The sequence below is a fragment of the Symphalangus syndactylus genome, chromosome 4 (genome assembly GCF_028878055.3).
Source record: "Symphalangus syndactylus isolate Jambi chromosome 4, NHGRI_mSymSyn1-v2.1_pri, whole genome shotgun sequence".
NCBI classification, from domain to species: domain Eukaryota; kingdom Metazoa; phylum Chordata; class Mammalia; order Primates; family Hylobatidae; genus Symphalangus; species Symphalangus syndactylus.
In genome coordinates this window covers 101,372,504-101,390,156 of record NC_072426.2, presented here as the reverse complement: position 1 = coordinate 101,390,156, position 17,653 = coordinate 101,372,504, and the positions used below count along the sequence as shown (strand labels likewise).

At 43.5% G+C, this 17,653-nt stretch overlaps 1 protein-coding gene across 3 annotated transcripts in view; it reads right to left on the bottom strand.

Moving 5' to 3' along the window:
• Window positions 1-255: 255 nt before the first annotated feature.
• The window catches only part of LOC129481039 (arf-GAP with GTPase, ANK repeat and PH domain-containing protein 11-like), a 78,504-nt gene continuing 61,106 nt past the window's right edge, over window positions 256-17,653 (bottom strand). The window contains exons 12-17 of one of the 3 annotated variants that reach the window (XM_063637479.1): window positions 15,429-15,529; window positions 12,791-12,824; window positions 9,523-9,576; window positions 7,363-8,903; window positions 3,829-3,880; window positions 256-3,198 (exon numbers count right to left, since the gene is read on the bottom strand). In XM_063637479.1, the coding sequence (XP_063493549.1) occupies window positions 1,648-3,198; window positions 3,829-3,880; window positions 7,363-8,903; window positions 9,523-9,576; window positions 12,791-12,824; window positions 15,429-15,529 (3,333 nt within the window). In that variant the 3' untranslated portion in view covers window positions 256-1,647. The other 2 variants (XM_063637481.1, XM_063637482.1) reach the window with 2 other exon arrangements.

Sequence of the window (17,653 nt, the reverse complement as noted above, 5' to 3'; positions counted from 1 at the left end):
GCTTTGTTCATTTCTTTTTATACTTTTTTCTCTAAACTTCCCTTCTCTCTTCATTTCATTCATTTCATCTTCCATCAGCGATACCCTTTCTTCCAGTTGATCGCATCTGCTACTGAGGCTTCTGCAATCTTCACGTAGTTCTCGAAACTTGGCTTTCAGCTCCATCAGCTCCTTTAAGCCCTTCTCTCCATTGGTTATTCTAGTTATCCATTCTTCTAATTTTTTTTCAAAGTTTTTAACTTCTTTGCTATTGTTTTGAATTTCCTCTCGTAGCTCAGAGTAGTTTGATCGTCTGAAGCCTTCTTCTCTCAACTCGTCAAAGTCATCCTCCATCCAGCTTTGTTCCGTTGCTGGTGAGGAACTGCGTTCCTTTGGAGGAGGAGAGGTGCTCTGTTTTTTAGAGTTTCCAGTTTTTTTGCCCTGTTTTTTCCCCATCTTTGTGGTTTTATCTACTTTTTGTCTTTGATGATGGTGATGTACAGATGGGTTTTTGGTGTGGATGTCCTTTCTGTTTGTTAGTTTTCCTTCTACCAGACAGCACCCTCAGCTGCAGGTCTGTTGGAGTTTACTAGAGGTCCACTCCAGACCCTGTTTGGCTGGGTGTCAGCAGCGGTGGCTGCAGAACAGCGTATTTTCATGAGACCACAAATTCAGCTGTCTGATAGTTCCTCTGGAAGTTTTGTCTCAGAGGAGTACCTGGCTGAATGAGGTGTCAGTCTGTCCCTACTGGGGGGATGCCTCCCAGTTAGGCTGCTCAGGGGTGAGGGACCCACTTTAGGAGGCAGTCTGTCCGTTCTCAGATCTCCAGCTGCGTGCTGGGAGAACCACTACTCTCTTCAAAGCTGTCAGTCAGACAGGGACATTTAAGTCTGTGGAGGTTCTTGCTGAGTTTTTGTTTGTCTGTGCCCTGCCCCCAGAGGTGGAGCCTACAGAGGCAGGCAGGCCTCCTTGAGCTGTGGTGGGCTCCACTCAGTTCGAGCATCCTGGCTGCTTTGTTTACCTAAGCAAGCCTGGGCAATGGCGGGCGCCCCTCCCCGAGCCTCGCTGCCGCCTTGCAGCTTGATCTCAGAATGCTGTGCTAGCAATCAGCGAGACTCCGTGGGCATAGGACCCTTCGCGCCAGGTGCGGGACACAATCTCCTAGTGTGCCGTTTTCCAGGCCCGTTGGAAAAGCGCAGTATTAGGATGGGACTGACCTGATATTCCAGGTGCCTTCTGTTTCCCCTTTCTTTGACTAGGAAAGGGAACTCCCTGACCCCTTGCGCTTCCCGAGTGAGGCAATGCCTTGCCCTGCTTCGGCTCGCGCACAGTGCGCTTCATCAACTGTCCTGCACCCACTGTTAGGCACTCCCTAGTGAGATGAAACCAGTACCTCAAGCAGAAATGCAGAAATCACCCGTCTTCTGTGTCGCTGTGGCTGGGAGCTGGAGACCGGAGCTGTTCCTATTCAGCCATCTTGGCTCCACCCTCCTAAAATATGTCTTATGGTCAGAAAAATCAACATTTTGTGTATTTACTTAGTTTACGAAAAGTACTGAAAATGCTATTATTAGCTGAATTTGTGATTTCCTTTTGAAATTGTGAGTTATCCTTATTTTTCCCATTTCATTTTTGCACCAAGGAGACTGCAGTCAAATAAAACAGATACTACACGCACTCGTCGGGGCAGCCGTACTGCAGAAGCACGTTGATGCACTCCTGGCTGGAGGCCTGCCGGGCATAGGTCAGCGCTGTGTTCCCGTGGGCATCTCGGGCCGTGACGTCCACCCCGTACCAGATCAGGAGCTGTGCCAGGACCACATTCCCCTTGCGGCAGGCCAGATGGAGCGCCGTGCAGCCGTCTCCCTCCCCACAGGTCTCGCTCACCTCCTCACGGGAGCCATGTGCCAGCAGCAGGATGACTGTCCGCAGGTCCTCATCAGCGGTGGCCCGCAGCAGGTGCTGCCCCAGGGACAGCTCAGTGCAGGGTACTGGGGCCAGAAAGAGCTTCTTCTCATATTTGGAATGGATCCACCGCTCCTTTTCTTCCCTTGATGACTCTGCTGAAGGTTTTGTCTGCCCCTGGCTGCTCCCTTCCCAGATGCTGTTGGCTAGGTCATTGCCAATAGACGACATAACCTTCATGAGCTCAACTGGCCAGTCATCCAGGTCCAGAGATCGCACACGGGAAAGGCAGGTGCCAAGACTGCGGTGGATTCCTGAGCATTCAATACACATGAGGACTCCCAAGTTCAAACTGGCCCACTTAGGGTTCGGGGTCTCACAGTCCACACAGTGGGAGTTCCCACGCATGTTTTGGATCGACTGCAGGGCCATGGCCTCGCTCTGGCTGGTCAGCCGGAACTTGCCTTTACTGATCTCACATGACTGCAGGCTGGCCAGGATCTGGCTCTGGATGACTTGGACCCAGGCGTCCCGCTCCTCATACGTCGTGGCTTTAAAGTGCCACGTTTGGCCAGTGACGGACACAATGATAAAGTTTTCTTCTTGTTCCTCAGCAGTGCCGGACAGGCCATCATCTTTTAAGTTGTTGGTGCTTTTCTTCTTTAGGTGTTTCTTTTTATTGGCATGAGGAGGCGGGGGTGGGCTGAGCTTGGGGCTGGTGGTGCTGGAGATACTGGGGCTGATGCATATGGAGTCACCCAGCCCAGTGTCTGAATTGGCTGAGGTACGTAGACCGTTCATGTTCTGGGATAGGCCACTGCTTTTAGAGCTGGAGATGGGCACGCAGGCCGATGTGGCTAGGGGTGGCCACTTTCCTGGGACTTTGATGGTAGATGTCCGAAGGTCAATCTCTTTTTTATGAATATTCTTCACATAATCACCTAAGCTTGAATAATAGGTGAGCATGCCATTGGAACACAGGGTGACATGTTTCTTTTTCCATGTCTTCAGCCATTTCCCACTTCGCTTTAAGAGCATGCCCTGTTTAATGGGGATGGCTCTGCCGCTCCCGACGGTGTGAGCATGACTCTCCGGGGCTTTCTTCTCTTTGTCTGGGTCACTCCCTTTCTCAGATGTAAACAGGTTGGACCAGCGCACGGACTTCTTGCAAACGGATGTGGGTGTGTTGGCAGTGGGAGGAACACTGATGTGAAGGTCCTCCTGGCTGGTGCTGGAAGTCGATGGAATGGAGGAGGAATAGTTATTTAAACTCCCACCTCCATTTCTTGTCTGGGTAATGGGCACGGTGGAAACCTGTGTGGAACAGAAGGAGGAATGGCTTTGAAAATTGGGTAGTGACTTGCAGGGTCCTATAGACAGCTCACAATTACCTTTTAAAAAGATACATTTTCTGGGCCAGGCACGGTGGCTCACACCTGTAATCCCAGCACTTTGGGAGGCCAAGGAGGGTGGATCACGAGATCAGGAGTTCAAGACCATCCTGGCCAACATGGTGAAACTCTGTCTTTACCAAAAAAAAAAAAAAAAAAAAAAAAAAAATTGGCTGGGCATGGTGGCACATGCCTGTAATTCCAGCTACTTGGGAGGCTGAGGCAGGAGAATTGCTTGAACAGGGACCTGGGAGGCAAAGCCTGCAGTGAGCCAAGATCCCACGATTGCACTCCAGCCTGGGCTACAGAAAGAGAGTCCATCAAAAAAAAAAAAAAGATACATTTTCTGTTGTTTGGATAGTATATTTACTCATACTAGCTCACTAACAGAGCTGCAGATCAGTTCTTATTCCAGCTCATTCTTTTTACAACACTTAAGATGACTAAATGCAACATGAAATGGGGAAGATTTAAAAAAAGATGACTTTGACTTCAGCATGAAACAGATACAAGTGTACGATGAAAATACAACCTCAATAAAAGTGCCACTTACCGTAAATGAGCATAACCGCTCATCAAATATGCTCAAAGATCTATCTGCATCTCTGTAAAATAAGAATGTGCATTACTTTAAAAACTGTTAATATCTTAGTATATTTGTTTAGTAAAATACTGCCTCCTGTGTGCTTTGGTGTTTACTTTAGCAAAGCAGCTTTTACGAATTCTCCTCCTGGATCCTGACTTGCAGAGGGTTTCCTGCCTTATTCTTTCTCAGCACATCATGGCCTGTACCGTGAAGTCTTTTATACGATAACCAGTCAGAAATGCCCATAAGTATTGACTCTCCCTAACAGGCAATGGCAATAAACCAAACATATTTTCACTTTTCTAACCACACATTGAAACACAAGAATATTCTACAAAGCAGTAGTAGTAAACTTTAATAAATGTAAATGTGATTCAGATTTCCTACCTTCCTTTCTCTTTAGTTCTCTGTATACACACTCATGATGTATTTATGTATTTTCTGTTGTTTGAATGACAAACTCATCTGCCTTTTTAAGAGGCCAGTCTTTGATGAACTTTAAACTTTGTAAAACTAATGCATTGTGCCTGTGCATAAACCAGTGGTTCTCCAAATGTGCTCTGTGGACCTCTCGGGATCCCCAAGACCCCTTCCAGAAGGCCTGAGGTCATAATTGTTCTTTTTTTTTTTTGAGACCCAAGTTTTACTCTTGTTGCCCAGGCTGGAGTGCAATGGTGCGATCTCGGCTCACGGCAACCTTTGCCTCCCGGATTCAACTGATTCTCCTATCCCAGCCTCCCGAGTAGCAGGGATTACAGGCACCTGCCACCACTCCTGACCTCAGGTGATCTGCTTGCCTCGGCCTCCCAAACTGCTGGGATTACAGGCCTGAGCTACTGTGCCTGGCCAACACTGTTCTGAATAATAGTAATTAAACCTGAGGAAGCTGATGAAAAATTTTAAAAATTTGTAAAAGTAATACAAAGTCATTGCCTGCTTTTTCACTGACACTTGCCATGATGGTATAAAAGCAAAAGTGGGTACAACGGCTGGTTTCTCAGCATAAATCAAGGCAGTGGTACCAATTATATTAGTAGTCATTCTATTCTTCACTGTCCCCTACAGTTAAAAAACATAGCCTGAATTTCTTAAGAATGTCTTTGATGAAGCAGTAAAAATTAATGTTTTTAAATCTTGACATGTCTCTTTAATATTCTGAATAAGTGGAAAGTTAACGAGAAGCGCTTTTTTTGTTGTTTTAAAAGAATTCGTGATTTAATTGTGAACTGAAAAATCACTTTTTTCACAGAACATCATTTTTACTTAAAAGTACAACTGGGCCAGCGCAGTGGCTCACGCCTGTAGAATCCCAGCACTTTGAGAGGCCAAAGCAGGCAGATGGCTTGAGCTCCTTCAGGAGTTCGAGACCAGCCTAGGCAACATAACGAAACCGTCTCTATCAAACATACAAGAAAATTAGCCTGGCGTGGTGCCACGCATCTGTGGTCCCAGCTACACAGGAACCTGAGGTGAGAGGATTGCTTGAGCTGAGATCATGCCAATGCACTCCAGCCAAGTGACAGAGTGAAACTCGGCCTAAAAAACAAGTTCTATTATCATTCTCAAAAATAAATGAAGTGAGAGGTTGTCACTTCAAGGGAAATATGTATTTGTTCCCAATGATAAAATTTAAGCTTTCCTGAGGACTTTGAAAAACTTGTTCCTTCTACTGTAGGCTTGACAGCTTTTCAATACTTAAAGGTGTGTTAAAGTAAGATTGGTGGTTAAACTAAAAGTGATTTTTGACACAACAAAACATAAACCAATATATTCCAAGTAGTTAATGCATGATATTATAAATGCAAGTATGGAGCAAAAGATCCATTTACTGTGCAAGAAAGATCAATGAGTACTGATGGAATAAACTTATTAATATGTAAAATGCCACTGTAACTAATTTAAGAAACCACCACTTGTGAAGTTTTGATTTAGTGTTAACAAATACCCACAACTGTCTGAAAACTTTAAAAATATACCTTCTACCAACTACATATTTGCATGAGGTGAGGTCATCTTATTGCTTCTTTTTTTCTTTTTTTGAGACAGAGTCTCCCTCTGTCACCCAGGCTGGGGTGCAATGGCGAGATCTCGGCTCACTGCAACCTCCGCCTCCCAGGTTCAAGTGATTCTCCTGCCTCAGCCTCCCAAGTAACTGGGACTACAGGCATGCACCACCACGCCCAGCCATTTTTTGTACTTTCAGTAGAGGCGGGTTTCACCATGTTGGTTGGGCTGGTCTCAAACTCCTGACCTCAAGTGATCCGCCCACCTCGGCCTCCCAAAATGCTGGGATTACAGGTGTGAACCACCACGCCCCACCAGCTTATTGCTTTTGTTTGTTTGTTTGTTTAGACAGAGTCTTGCTCTGTCACCCAGGCTGGAGTGCAATGGCATGATCTCAGCTCTTTGCAACCTCCGCCTCCCAAGTTCAAGCGGTTCTCCTGCCTCAGCCTCCAGAATAGGTGGGATCACAGGTGCGTGCCACCATGCCCAGCTAAGTTTTTGTATTTTTAGTAGAGACGGGGTTTCGCCGTGTTAGCCGGGATGATCTCGATCTCCTGACCTTGTGGTCCGCCCGCCTCGGCCTCCCAAAGTGCTGGGATTACAGGTGTGAGCCACCATGCCTGGCCATGCCTGGCTAATTTTTTGTATTTTTTAGTAGAGATGGGGTTTCATCGTGTTAGCCAGGATGGTCTCAATCTCCTGACCTGGTGATCAGCTCACCTAGGCCTCCCAAAGTGCTAGGATTACAGGTGTGAGCCACTGCGCCCAGCCATCTGTAACCCTCTTATCTCAACTAGCTGACATTATTAGTTCACATCCAATTCAATTTATAAACTAACAGAGGTGCCATGGGCCGGGCACGGTGGCTCATGCCTGTAATCCCAGCACTTTGGGAGGCCGAGGCAGGTGGATCACGAGGTCAGGAGTTCGAGACCATCCTGGCTAACATGGTGAAACCACGTCTCTACTGAAAATACAAAAAATTAGCCGGGTGTCATGGCAGGCACCTGTAGTCCCTGCTACTTGAGAGGCTGAGGCAGGAGAATGGTGTGAATCCGGGAGGCAGAGCTCGCAGTGAGCCGATATCGCACCACTGCACTCCAGGCGGGGTGACAGAGCAAAACACCATCAAAAAAAAAAACAAAAAACAAAGAGGTGCCATGTGTACAAAAATCAATGCATATTTATGAACGTTTTTTCAAATCTATTTTCACACATCTTATCTAAATACGTAATACAGAAGCCTGTGTGACTTGGGCAATGTGGCCCAGGAGGGCCTAAGACTAACACATCCACCTTGGCAAAAGGACATAAAATATGTCTTATGGTCAGAAAAATCAACATTTTGTGTATTTACTTAGTTTACGAAAAGTACTGAAAATGCTATTATTAGCTGAATTTGTGATTTCCTTTTGAAATTATGAGTTATCCTTATTTTTCCCACTTTATTTTTGCACCAAGGAGACTGCAGTCAAATAAAACAGATACTACACGCACTCGTCGGGGCAGCCGTACTGCAGAAGCACGTTGATGCACTCCTGGCTGGAGGCCTGCCGGGCATAGGTCAGCGCTGTGTTCCCGTGGGCATCTCGGGCCGTGACGTCCACCCCGTACCAGATCAGGAGCTGTGCCAGGACCACATTCCCCTTGCGGCAGGCCAGATGGAGCGCCGTGCAGCCGTCTCCCTCCCCACAGGTCTCGTTCACCTCCTCACGGGAGCCATGTGCCAGCAGCAGGATGACTGTCCGCAGGTCCTCATCAGCGGTGGCCCGCAGCAGGTGCTGCCCCAGGGACAGCTCAGTGCAGGGTACTGGGGCCAGAAAGAGCTTCTTCTCATATTTGGAATGGATCCACCGCTCCTTTTCTTCCCTTGATGACTCTGCTGAAGGTTTTGTCTGCCCCTGGCTGCTCCCTTCCCAGATGCTGTTGGCTAGGTCATTGCCAATAGACGACATAACCTTCATGAGCTCAACTGGCCAGTCATCCAGGTCCAGAGATCGCACACGGGAAAGGCAGGTGCCAAGACTGCGGTGGATTCCTGAGCATTCAATACACATGAGGACTCCCAAGTTCAAACTGGCCCACTTAGGGTTCGGGGTCTCACAGTCCACACAGTGGGAGTTCCCACGCATGTTTTGGATCGACTGCAGGGCCATGGCCTCGCTCTGGCTGGTCAGCCGGAACTTGCCTTTACTGATCTCACATGACTGCAGGCTGGCCAGGATCTGGCTCTGGATGACTTGGACCCAGGCGTCCCGCTCCTCATACGTCGTGGCTTTAAAGTGCCACGTTTGGCCAGTGACGGACACAATGGTAAAGTTTTCTTCTTGTTCCTCAGCAGTGCTGGACAGGCCATCATCTTTTAAGTTGTTGGTGCTTTTCTTCTTTAGGTGTTTCTTTTTATTGGCATGAGGAGGCGGGGGTGGGCTGAGCTTGGGGCTGGTGGTGCTGGAGATACTGGGGCTGATGCATATGGAGTCACCCAGCCCAGTGTCTGAATTGGCTGAGGTACGTAGACCGTTCATGTTCTGGGATAGGCCACTGCTTTTAGAGCTGGAGATGGGCACGCAGGCCGATGTGGCTAGGGGTGGCCACTTTCCTGGGACTTTGATGGTAGATGTCCGAAGGTCAATCTCTTTTTCATGAATATTCTTCACATAATCACCTAAGCTTGAATAATAGGTGAGCATGCCATTGGAACACAGGGTGACATGTTTCTTTTTCCATGTCTTCAGCCATTTCCCACTTTGCTTTAAGAGCATGCCCTGTTTAATGGGGATGGCTCTGCCGCTCCCGACGGTGTGAGCATGACTCTCCGGGGCTTTCTTCTCTTTGTCTGGGTCACTCCCTTTCTCAGATGTAAACAGGTTGGACCAGCGCACGGACTTCTTGCAAACGGACGTGGGTGTGTTGGCAGTGGGAGGAACACTGATGTGAAGGTCCTCCTGGCTGGTGCTGGGAGTCGATGGAGTGGAGGAGGAATAGTTATTTAAACTCCCACCTCCATTTCTTGTCTGGGTAATGGGCACGGTGGAAACCTGTGTGGAACAGAAGGAGGAATGGCTTTGAAAATTGGGTAGTGACTTGCAGGGTCCTATAGACAGCTCACAATTACCTTTTAAAAAGATACATTTTCTGGGCCAGGCACGGTGGCTCACACCTGTAATCCCAGCACTTTGGGAGGCCAGGGCGGGTGGATCACGAGATCAGGAGTTCAAGACCATCCTGGCCAACATGTGAAACCCTGTCTTTGCCAAAAAAAAAAAAAAAAAATTAGCTGGGCATGGTGGCACATGACTGTAATTCCAGCTACTTGGGAGGCTGAGGCAGGAGAATTGCTTGAACAGGGACCTGGGAGGCAGAGCCTGCAGTGAGCCAAGATCCCACGATTGCACTCCAGCCTGGGCTACAGAAAGAGAGTCCATCAAAAAAAAAAAAAAGATACATTTTCTGTTGTTTGGATAGTATATTTACTCATACTAGCTCACTAACAGAGCTGCAGATCAGTTCTTATTCCAGCTCATTCTTTTTACAACACTTAAGATGACTAAATGCAACATGAAATGGGGAAGATTTAAAAAAAGATGACTTTGACTTCAGCATGAAACAGATATAAGTGTACGATGAAAATACAACCTCAATAAAAGTGCCACTTACCGTAAATGAGCATAACCGTTCATCCAATATGCTCAAAGATCTATCTGCATCTCTGTAAAATAAGAATGTGCATTACTTTAAAAACTGTTAATATCTTAGCATATTTGTTTAGTAAAATACTGCCTCCTGTGTGCTTTGGTGTTTACTTTACCAAAGCAGCTTTTACAAATTCTCCTCCTGGATCCTGACTTGCAGAGGGTGTCCTGCCTTATTCTTTCTCAGCACATCATGGCCTGTACCGTGAAGTCTTTTATACGATAACCAGTCAGAAATGCCCATAAGTATTGACTCTCCCTAACAGGCAATGGCAATAAACCAAATATATTTTCACTTTTCTAACCACACATTGAAACACAAGAATATTCTACAAAGCAGTAGTAGTAAACTTTAATAAATGTAAATGTGATTCAGATTTCCTAGCTGCCTTTCTCTTTAGCTCTCTGTAGTATACACTCATGATGTATTTATGTATTTTCTGTTGTTTGAATGACAAACTCATCTGCCTTTTTAAGAGGCCAGTCTTTGATGAACTTTAAACTTTGTAAAACTAATGCATTGTGCCTGTGTATAAACCAGTGGTTCTCCAAATGTGCTCTGTGGACCTCTCGGGATCCCCAAGACCCCTTCCAGAAGGCCTGAGGTCATAATTGTTCTTTTTTTTTTTTGAGACCCAAGTTTTACTCTTGTTGCCCAGGCTGGAGTGCAATGGTGCGATCTCGGCTCACGGCAACCTTTGCCTCCCGGATTCAACTGATTCTCCTATCCCAGCCTCCCGAGTAGCAGGGATTACAGGCACCTGCCACCACTCCTGACCTCAGGTGATCCACTTGCCTCGGCCTCCCAGTCTGCTGGGATTACAGGCCTGAGCTACTGTACCTGGCCAACACTGTTCTGAATAATACTAATTAAACCTGAGAAAGCTGATGAAAAATTTTAAAAATTTGTAAAAGTAATACAAAGTCATTGCCTGCTTTTTCACTGACACTTGCCATGATGGTATAAAAGCAAAAGTGGGTACAACGGCTGGTTTCTCAGCATAAATCAAGGCAGTGGTACCAATTATATTAGTAGTCATTCTATTCTTCACTGTCCCCTACAGTTAAAAAAACATAGCCTGAATTTCTTAAGAATGTCTTTGATGAAGCAGTAAAAATTAATGTTTTTAAATCTTGACATGTCTCTTTAATATTCTGAATAAGTGGAAAGTTAACGAGAAGCGCTTTTTTTGTTGTTTTTAAAGAATTCGTGATTTAATTGTGAACTGAAAAATCACTTTTTTCACAGAACATCATTTTTATTTAAAAGTACAACTGGACCAGCGCAGTGGCTCACGCCTGTAGAATCCCAGCACTTCGAGAGGCCAAAGCAGGCAGATGGCTTGAGCTCCTTCAGGAGTTCGAGACCAGCCTAGGCAACATAACGAAACCCTGTCTCTATCAAACATACAAGAAAATTAGCCTGGCGTGGTGCCACGCATCTGTGGCCCCAGCTACACAGGAACCTGAGGTGAGAGGATTGCTTGAGCTGAGATCATGCCAATGCACTCCAGCCAAGTGACAGAGTGAAACTCGGTCTAAAAAACAAGTTCTATTATCATTCTCAAAAATAAATGAAGTGAGAGGTGGTCACTTCAAGGGAAATATGTATTTGTTCCCAATGATAAAATTTAAGCTTTCCTGAGGACTTTGAAAAACTTGTTCCTTCTACTGTAGGCTTGACAGCTTTTCAATACTTAAAGGTGTGTTAAAGTAAGATTGGTGGTTAAACTAAAAGTGATTTTTGACACAATAAAACATAAACCAATATATTCCAAGTAATTAATGCATGATATTATAAATGCAAGTATGGAGCAAGAGATCCATTTACTGTGCAAGAAAGATCAATGAGTACTGATGGAATAAACTTATTAATATGTAAAATGCCACTGTAACTAATTTAAGAAACCACCACTTGTGAAGTTTTGATTTAGTGTTAACAAATACCCACAACTGTCTGAAAACTTTAAAAATATACCTTCTACCAACTACATATTTGCATAAGGTGAGGTCATCTTATTGCTTCTTTTTTTCTTTTTTTGAGACAGAGTCTCCCTCTGTCACCCAGGCTGGGGTGCAATGGCGAGATCTCGGCTCACTGCAACCTCCGCCTCCCAGGTTCAAGTGATTCTCCTGCCTCAGCCTCCCAAGTAACTGGGACTACAGGCATGCACCACCATGCCCAGCCATTTTTTGTACTTTCAGTAGAGGCGGGTTTCACCATGTTGGTTGGGCTGGTCTCAAACTCCTGACCTCAAGTGATCCGCCCACCTCGGCCTCCCAAAATGCTGGGATTACAGGTGTGAACCACCGCGCCCCACCAGCTTATTGCTTTTTTTTGTTTGTTTGTTTAGACAGAGTCTTGCTCTGTCACCCAGGCTGGAGTGCAATGGCATGATCTCAGCTCTTTGCAACCTCCGCCTCCCAAGTTCAAGCGGTTCTCCTGCCTCTGCCTCCAGAATAGGTGGGACTACAGGTGCGTGCCACCATGCCCAGCTAAGTTTTTGTATTTTTAGTAGAGACGGGGTTTCACCGTGTTAGCTGGGATGGTCTCGATCTCCTGACCTTGTGGTCCGCCCACCTCGGCCTCCCAAAGTGCTCGGATTACAGGCGTGAGCCACTGCACCCAGCCTCTTATTGCTTCTTTAAAGTAAATTGCAAAGAAAGCTCTAGAGAATCCATTTGTCTCCTATTAAGCTCAACATGAGAGACTTTAAATAATATAAATACATGACACACTTTTTACTCAACTTTTTGTTGTAGAAAAGTTATTTTTCAAAGAAAAATTTCTGTTAACAGTACTGTTCTCAAGGAATATTTACAACCTGCGTCATGGGTTACTACTGATATCTAGTTGGTAGAGGCCATGAATACTGCTAAACTCTCTGCAATGCACAAGCCAGTCCTCACAACAAAGCATTATCTAGCCCATAATATCAACAGTGGTAGGGCTGTGAAATCTAAACGAAAAATAGATTTTGAAAAAAATTTCAATTGTATATTTCTACCACAGTAAATATCAATATAATCAATATAAACACATACTCTTTGAGATTCTCAATCATTTAACAATTAAGAGTCTTAAGGAACAAAGAAAAGACAAATAATTTGCTTTGATATTTTAGTAGGCACAATACAGCTTATGATGTCTAAAGCTGTGACCTAACACTGAGCTTGATATCTTGCAAAGTAATTAGCTAGAATAACAAGACAGGTTTCTAAAAAGCTCAGCTTTGCATGATATGATGAGGTATCTCCAAGGTCACACTGTGGAAGGAAAAAAAATTCATAACAATAGATGTTATCATTTTTAGGCCTGAAGACATTTTTTAAAAGGGGGGCAGAGGAAACTCTCCTAGTGGCCCTGAAATTCAAATTTTCTGGATCAGAACAGTACCATAAGGGCACTTTGTTTTCATTTCTTCGTTTGTCACAAAAATATGAGAACCAAAATGCGAGGAAATATGCCATTAGAAGACGTGTTTCTGTTGGTGATTATAATATATAAATAATAACAGATTTCCGTTATATGCTTTTCTACCCACGAAACCTTTCGTCCCATGCGATTTATTTTATCTATTTATTTATGTTTTGACCCAGAGTCTGTCTCTGTTGCTCAGACTCGACTGCAGTGGTGCGATCTTGACTCCTCACAACCTCCACCACCCAGGTTCAAGCGATTCTCATGCCTCAGCCTCCCAAGAAGCTGGGACTACAAGTTTGCGCCACTATGTCCAGGTAATTGTTTTTTTTTTTTTTTTTTTGCGGGGTGGGTGGGTGGATGGAGTTTTGCTCTTGTTGCCCAGGCTGGAGTGCAATGGTGTAATCTCAGCTCACCACAACCTCTGCCTCCCAGGTTCAAGAGATTCTCCTGCCTCAGCCTCCCAAGTGGCTGGGATTACAGGCATGTGCCACCACACTCAGCTAATTTTGTAGAGTGAGGCTCAAAACAACCGAGGGAAGGCAAATCTCAATTTTAGTAATAGGTCTACACAATATTAGCACTTTTTAAAAAGCCCGTAACATTAGCATGTAAGACGGGTATGTCTGTAGTGCTTCAAGTAGTTTTCATCTCTGAAATAAGTTTAAAATCACAGAATTTAAAGTTACATGCTGGAAAGGAACAATGACCTTATGTGACATTTAATTCAACACTCATTTTACAGATCAGGGAAACAAACCTTAAAACTGACTTGCCCAAGGTCCCACCAAATAGGAGCAGTTTCTCATCCTAAACTCAAATTAAGCAGTGGCTCTCAAACTTTGCTGCACATTAAAACCACCTGAGAAGCTTTAATATGTGCTTCATCTTCAACATGAGACATTTTAATTTAATTAGTATTGGGTATGGCTTTGGGCATCAAGGTTGTTGGTAAAAGTTTCCCAGGTGATTTCAATGTGCAGCAAAGTTTGGAATGATTGAGCTGGGGTGAAAATCAGAATCTTCTGGGATGCTTTTCTTCACAGAAAGATGCCTCACATCCATCCCTATTTTCCTGAAAGTCTTCTCAGTGCCTAGAGATAGAGGGAAAGTGGAGATGGGAAGATACGTGTGTTTGCAGACCTGTATTTTGAAAAAAAAACCTTGCATAAGTGATCTCAGTGAGTTCTACCTATCCCACTGACAACAGTGCACTACTGATTCATGAAAAAACATTTTACAAAATATTTTCTTGAAGCCAATTTGCCCTATTAATTTGCTCAATAAACCTTTATTTCACCAATAGTGAATACACCAAATGATTATTTCTCAAATTTGCTGATGGCAAATTAAAACTTACTATACTTTCAAAAGTAGACTTCTAAAAAGTAGAATAATCAGGAAAAAAGCACGAAATTTGTTTGAGCAAAATTAATCTTCAAAGCTGCTTTTGAATTGTATGCTAACATATCAAAATCTTTGGAAGTCAAAAGAAGCCAGGGACTCTAGTCAAAGTAATTTTTGTGTATGTGTGCTCAAAGATTTAAGAGACTTGGCTGACTACAGACATTTAGTGATTACTCAATAGGTCCCAAAGCTCAGGACTTGAGACAGAGTTTGAGTTCAGTTTTTGTTCGAAACACAATTTCCTCTCAACTATTGTTAAAACGGAGGGAGGAAAGTGACATTATTATGAGTGTAAACTTGCCACTTTTAATTGAAGTAAAAGTTATTGACAATTGAATTAGCTAAAAAGGCTAGTGCATTTGAAACAAAATTGTTTATAAGCTAGTTACGTTTACAGAATGAAAAGTAAAATTAAAGATAAAGACAATAATATTCTAAATTAGCACTTTCCAAACTGTGTTCTAAAAATCAAGACTAATAACCCAAGGAGATGAGAATAATGTACACTGGACAGCCCCTATGGAGCTGGTGGTGGTGTTGGTTGTTGTTCCTTTTAAAATAAACTTCATCTCAGGGTGCTCTCAAAGCGCATCTTTGTGGCCCACGAGGTGCTCATGCACAATGGGAGAAATTCAAATGCAGATACACTGTGGTGCCAGAAGAAGAAAAGCTGTTCCTTCTTCCAAGGCTAATGTCCAAAGTAGTGCACACTGATTTAGGCCTATAATGCATTGAAAAACTAAGTTTTCACAAAAAACATTCAATAAAGGGAACCTACCCTTCTCACTGTGTTCAACATTGTCTAAAGGCATAAAGGCATCAAAAAGATACACTGTTTCTGGGATTGCTTCTTTGCTAACTGATTTTTCCTTCCACCACGACGGCTAAGATTAAAAGAGAAACTGATACTTACTATTTAGAATCTGGATATCAATATATGGTTGATTCCAATTTCTTAAACTGATTGCTGAAGAGGACAACCAAATGGCTGAAATAATTTTAGAATAAAGGAATCTGTCCCTCGGCAGTATAGTTGTACTCACGATATTATTGGCATTGTAAGATAATGCTGGCTGGCTGTGCTGTCATCAAGGAATATTGTCAAACACGAGCTGCATTTTTGACTGAAACGCTCAGTAGATACCTGAATGGGAAGGGAAGTATAAGTCAAACTTACCAAAGTGTATTTTTTTCTCAGTTAAAATGTCAAATGACAAAGCACTAAGATATTTCTCACACTCTATGAACTGCCTGAGTGGTATCATGTGCACTCTATAGAAAACCCATTGGAGGCTCTCAACTTCCAGAGATGATGTTTAAGATATGGGTTATAAAATGTTGCCCTTAATATGGTACCTGTCATCAAACCTAACAAGGATTTTATGAATTACCGTTAAAAATAATGGGAAAAGTCGGCTTCGCATTGTCTCAAAAAAAATAAAGTTTAAAATAAGATTTCATTGTTTTTTTCTACAGCTATATAAAGCAGCCGAGAATTTCTATTATTTAATTAATTAATTAATTTATTTATTTATTTTTGAGACAGAGTCTCACTCTGTCACCCAGGCTGGAGTGCAGTGGCGCAATCTCGGCTTACTGCAAGCTCCGCCTCCCGGGTTCACGCCATTCTCCTGACTCAGCCTCCTGAGCAGCTGGGACTACAGGCGCCCGCCACCACGCCCGGCTAATTTTTTGTATTTTTAGTAGAGATGGGGTTTCACCGTGTTAGCCAGGATGGTCTCGACCTCCTCACCTCGCGATCCGCCTGCCTCAGCCTCCCAAAGTACTGGGATTACAGGCGTGAGCCACTGCGTCCGGCCCTTCTATTATTTATTTACTATGATAAAATGTAATGTATTAAATAATCCTGCTACAAGAGCATTTTATTGCAGTGAATACAAGACTAATGCATTTACTAAATTACTAATCCTAAATGTATTATTTCAGGTGATATTGTTACAAAAGAAGTGTTTCAGATTCAGAGGCTCTGTGTGCCAGGGCTGCTAGGCCACCAACAAGTGAGGAAGCCACAGGTTTCTCTAGTCCTATTTTCTTATGTGGAGGATAAAAAGAGTATCACTTAAATATTCTCTCACACCCTGAAAACAAATGACAACTTAAAAAATCTAACTTTCACTTCATGTTTAAATAAGACTGCCATGACATGACTCAAATGAGACTCTCAGAGTATACTTTGCATTCATTTCAAAACTTGATCAATTTCATTCTATAGATCATCTGACCTGCACCTAGCCATTTTCCTGCTCTACCCCTGCGCTCTGCCTGGAATACTGCTTTTCTCTTTCCTTGCTTCAGCAAGCTTGACTCCAGCTACCCTCTTGGATCTCTTTGTCGGCAGCCACACCAAAAAATGTATTTTTGTACACTAATTAGTTGAACTCACCACTGCTTACAAGATACTAATTCCTGCAGAGGATTCCCCTCATGAGAAAGTATGCCTCTACATAGGAGTAAGGGAGGGCCCTTACTCTTCCTACCTCCAGCTGCTGAGCATAGAATTTTGAGTAAATCCAAAACTTTGACAAGTGTTTGACAATTCAGTTATCATTTGGAAGATAAGTCTTACTACATTTAATTACAGCAAAAACACTACTAACAGTTTACTGTTTATAGGTATTATTTAAGGTAGTCACCAAATAGAAACAAATAATCTAACGTCAGTCAGCATAAATCAGAGTATGAAATTTTACGATATTTAACAAGAAATGGAAGGGGTTACTTAGTAGTTTTAAGGTTTAATGACAAAAACTAGAAAATAATCGTACCTACTAATTTAGTAAGTCAAAACCAAAGCCTTACCATCAAAGGTGCAGTACCCGTTGGATGCCGATGCCCACCCACTGACTTCTCCTGCTGTACCTGCTGCCTCTCATTTTAACCCATTAAAAATACTAAAGTTGCTTTCCTTGTAGACATCTTTCACCTCCTTGGTTAGGTCTATTCCTAAGTATTTTATTTTAGTTTAATTTATTTTTGCAGCTATCAGAAAAGGGGTTGATTTCTTGGTTTGATTCTAAGCTTGGTCGCTTCTAGGGTACAACAGATCTACTGATTTGTGTACATTAATTTTGTCTCCTGAAACTTTGCTGAATTCATTTATCAGTTCTAGGAGCTTTTTGGAGGAGTCTTTAGGGTTTCCTAGGTCTATGATCATATCATCATCAAACAGCAACAGTTTGACTTCCTCTTTACTGATCTGGATGCCTTTTATTGCTTTCTCTTGTGTGATTGTGCTGGTTAGGCCTTC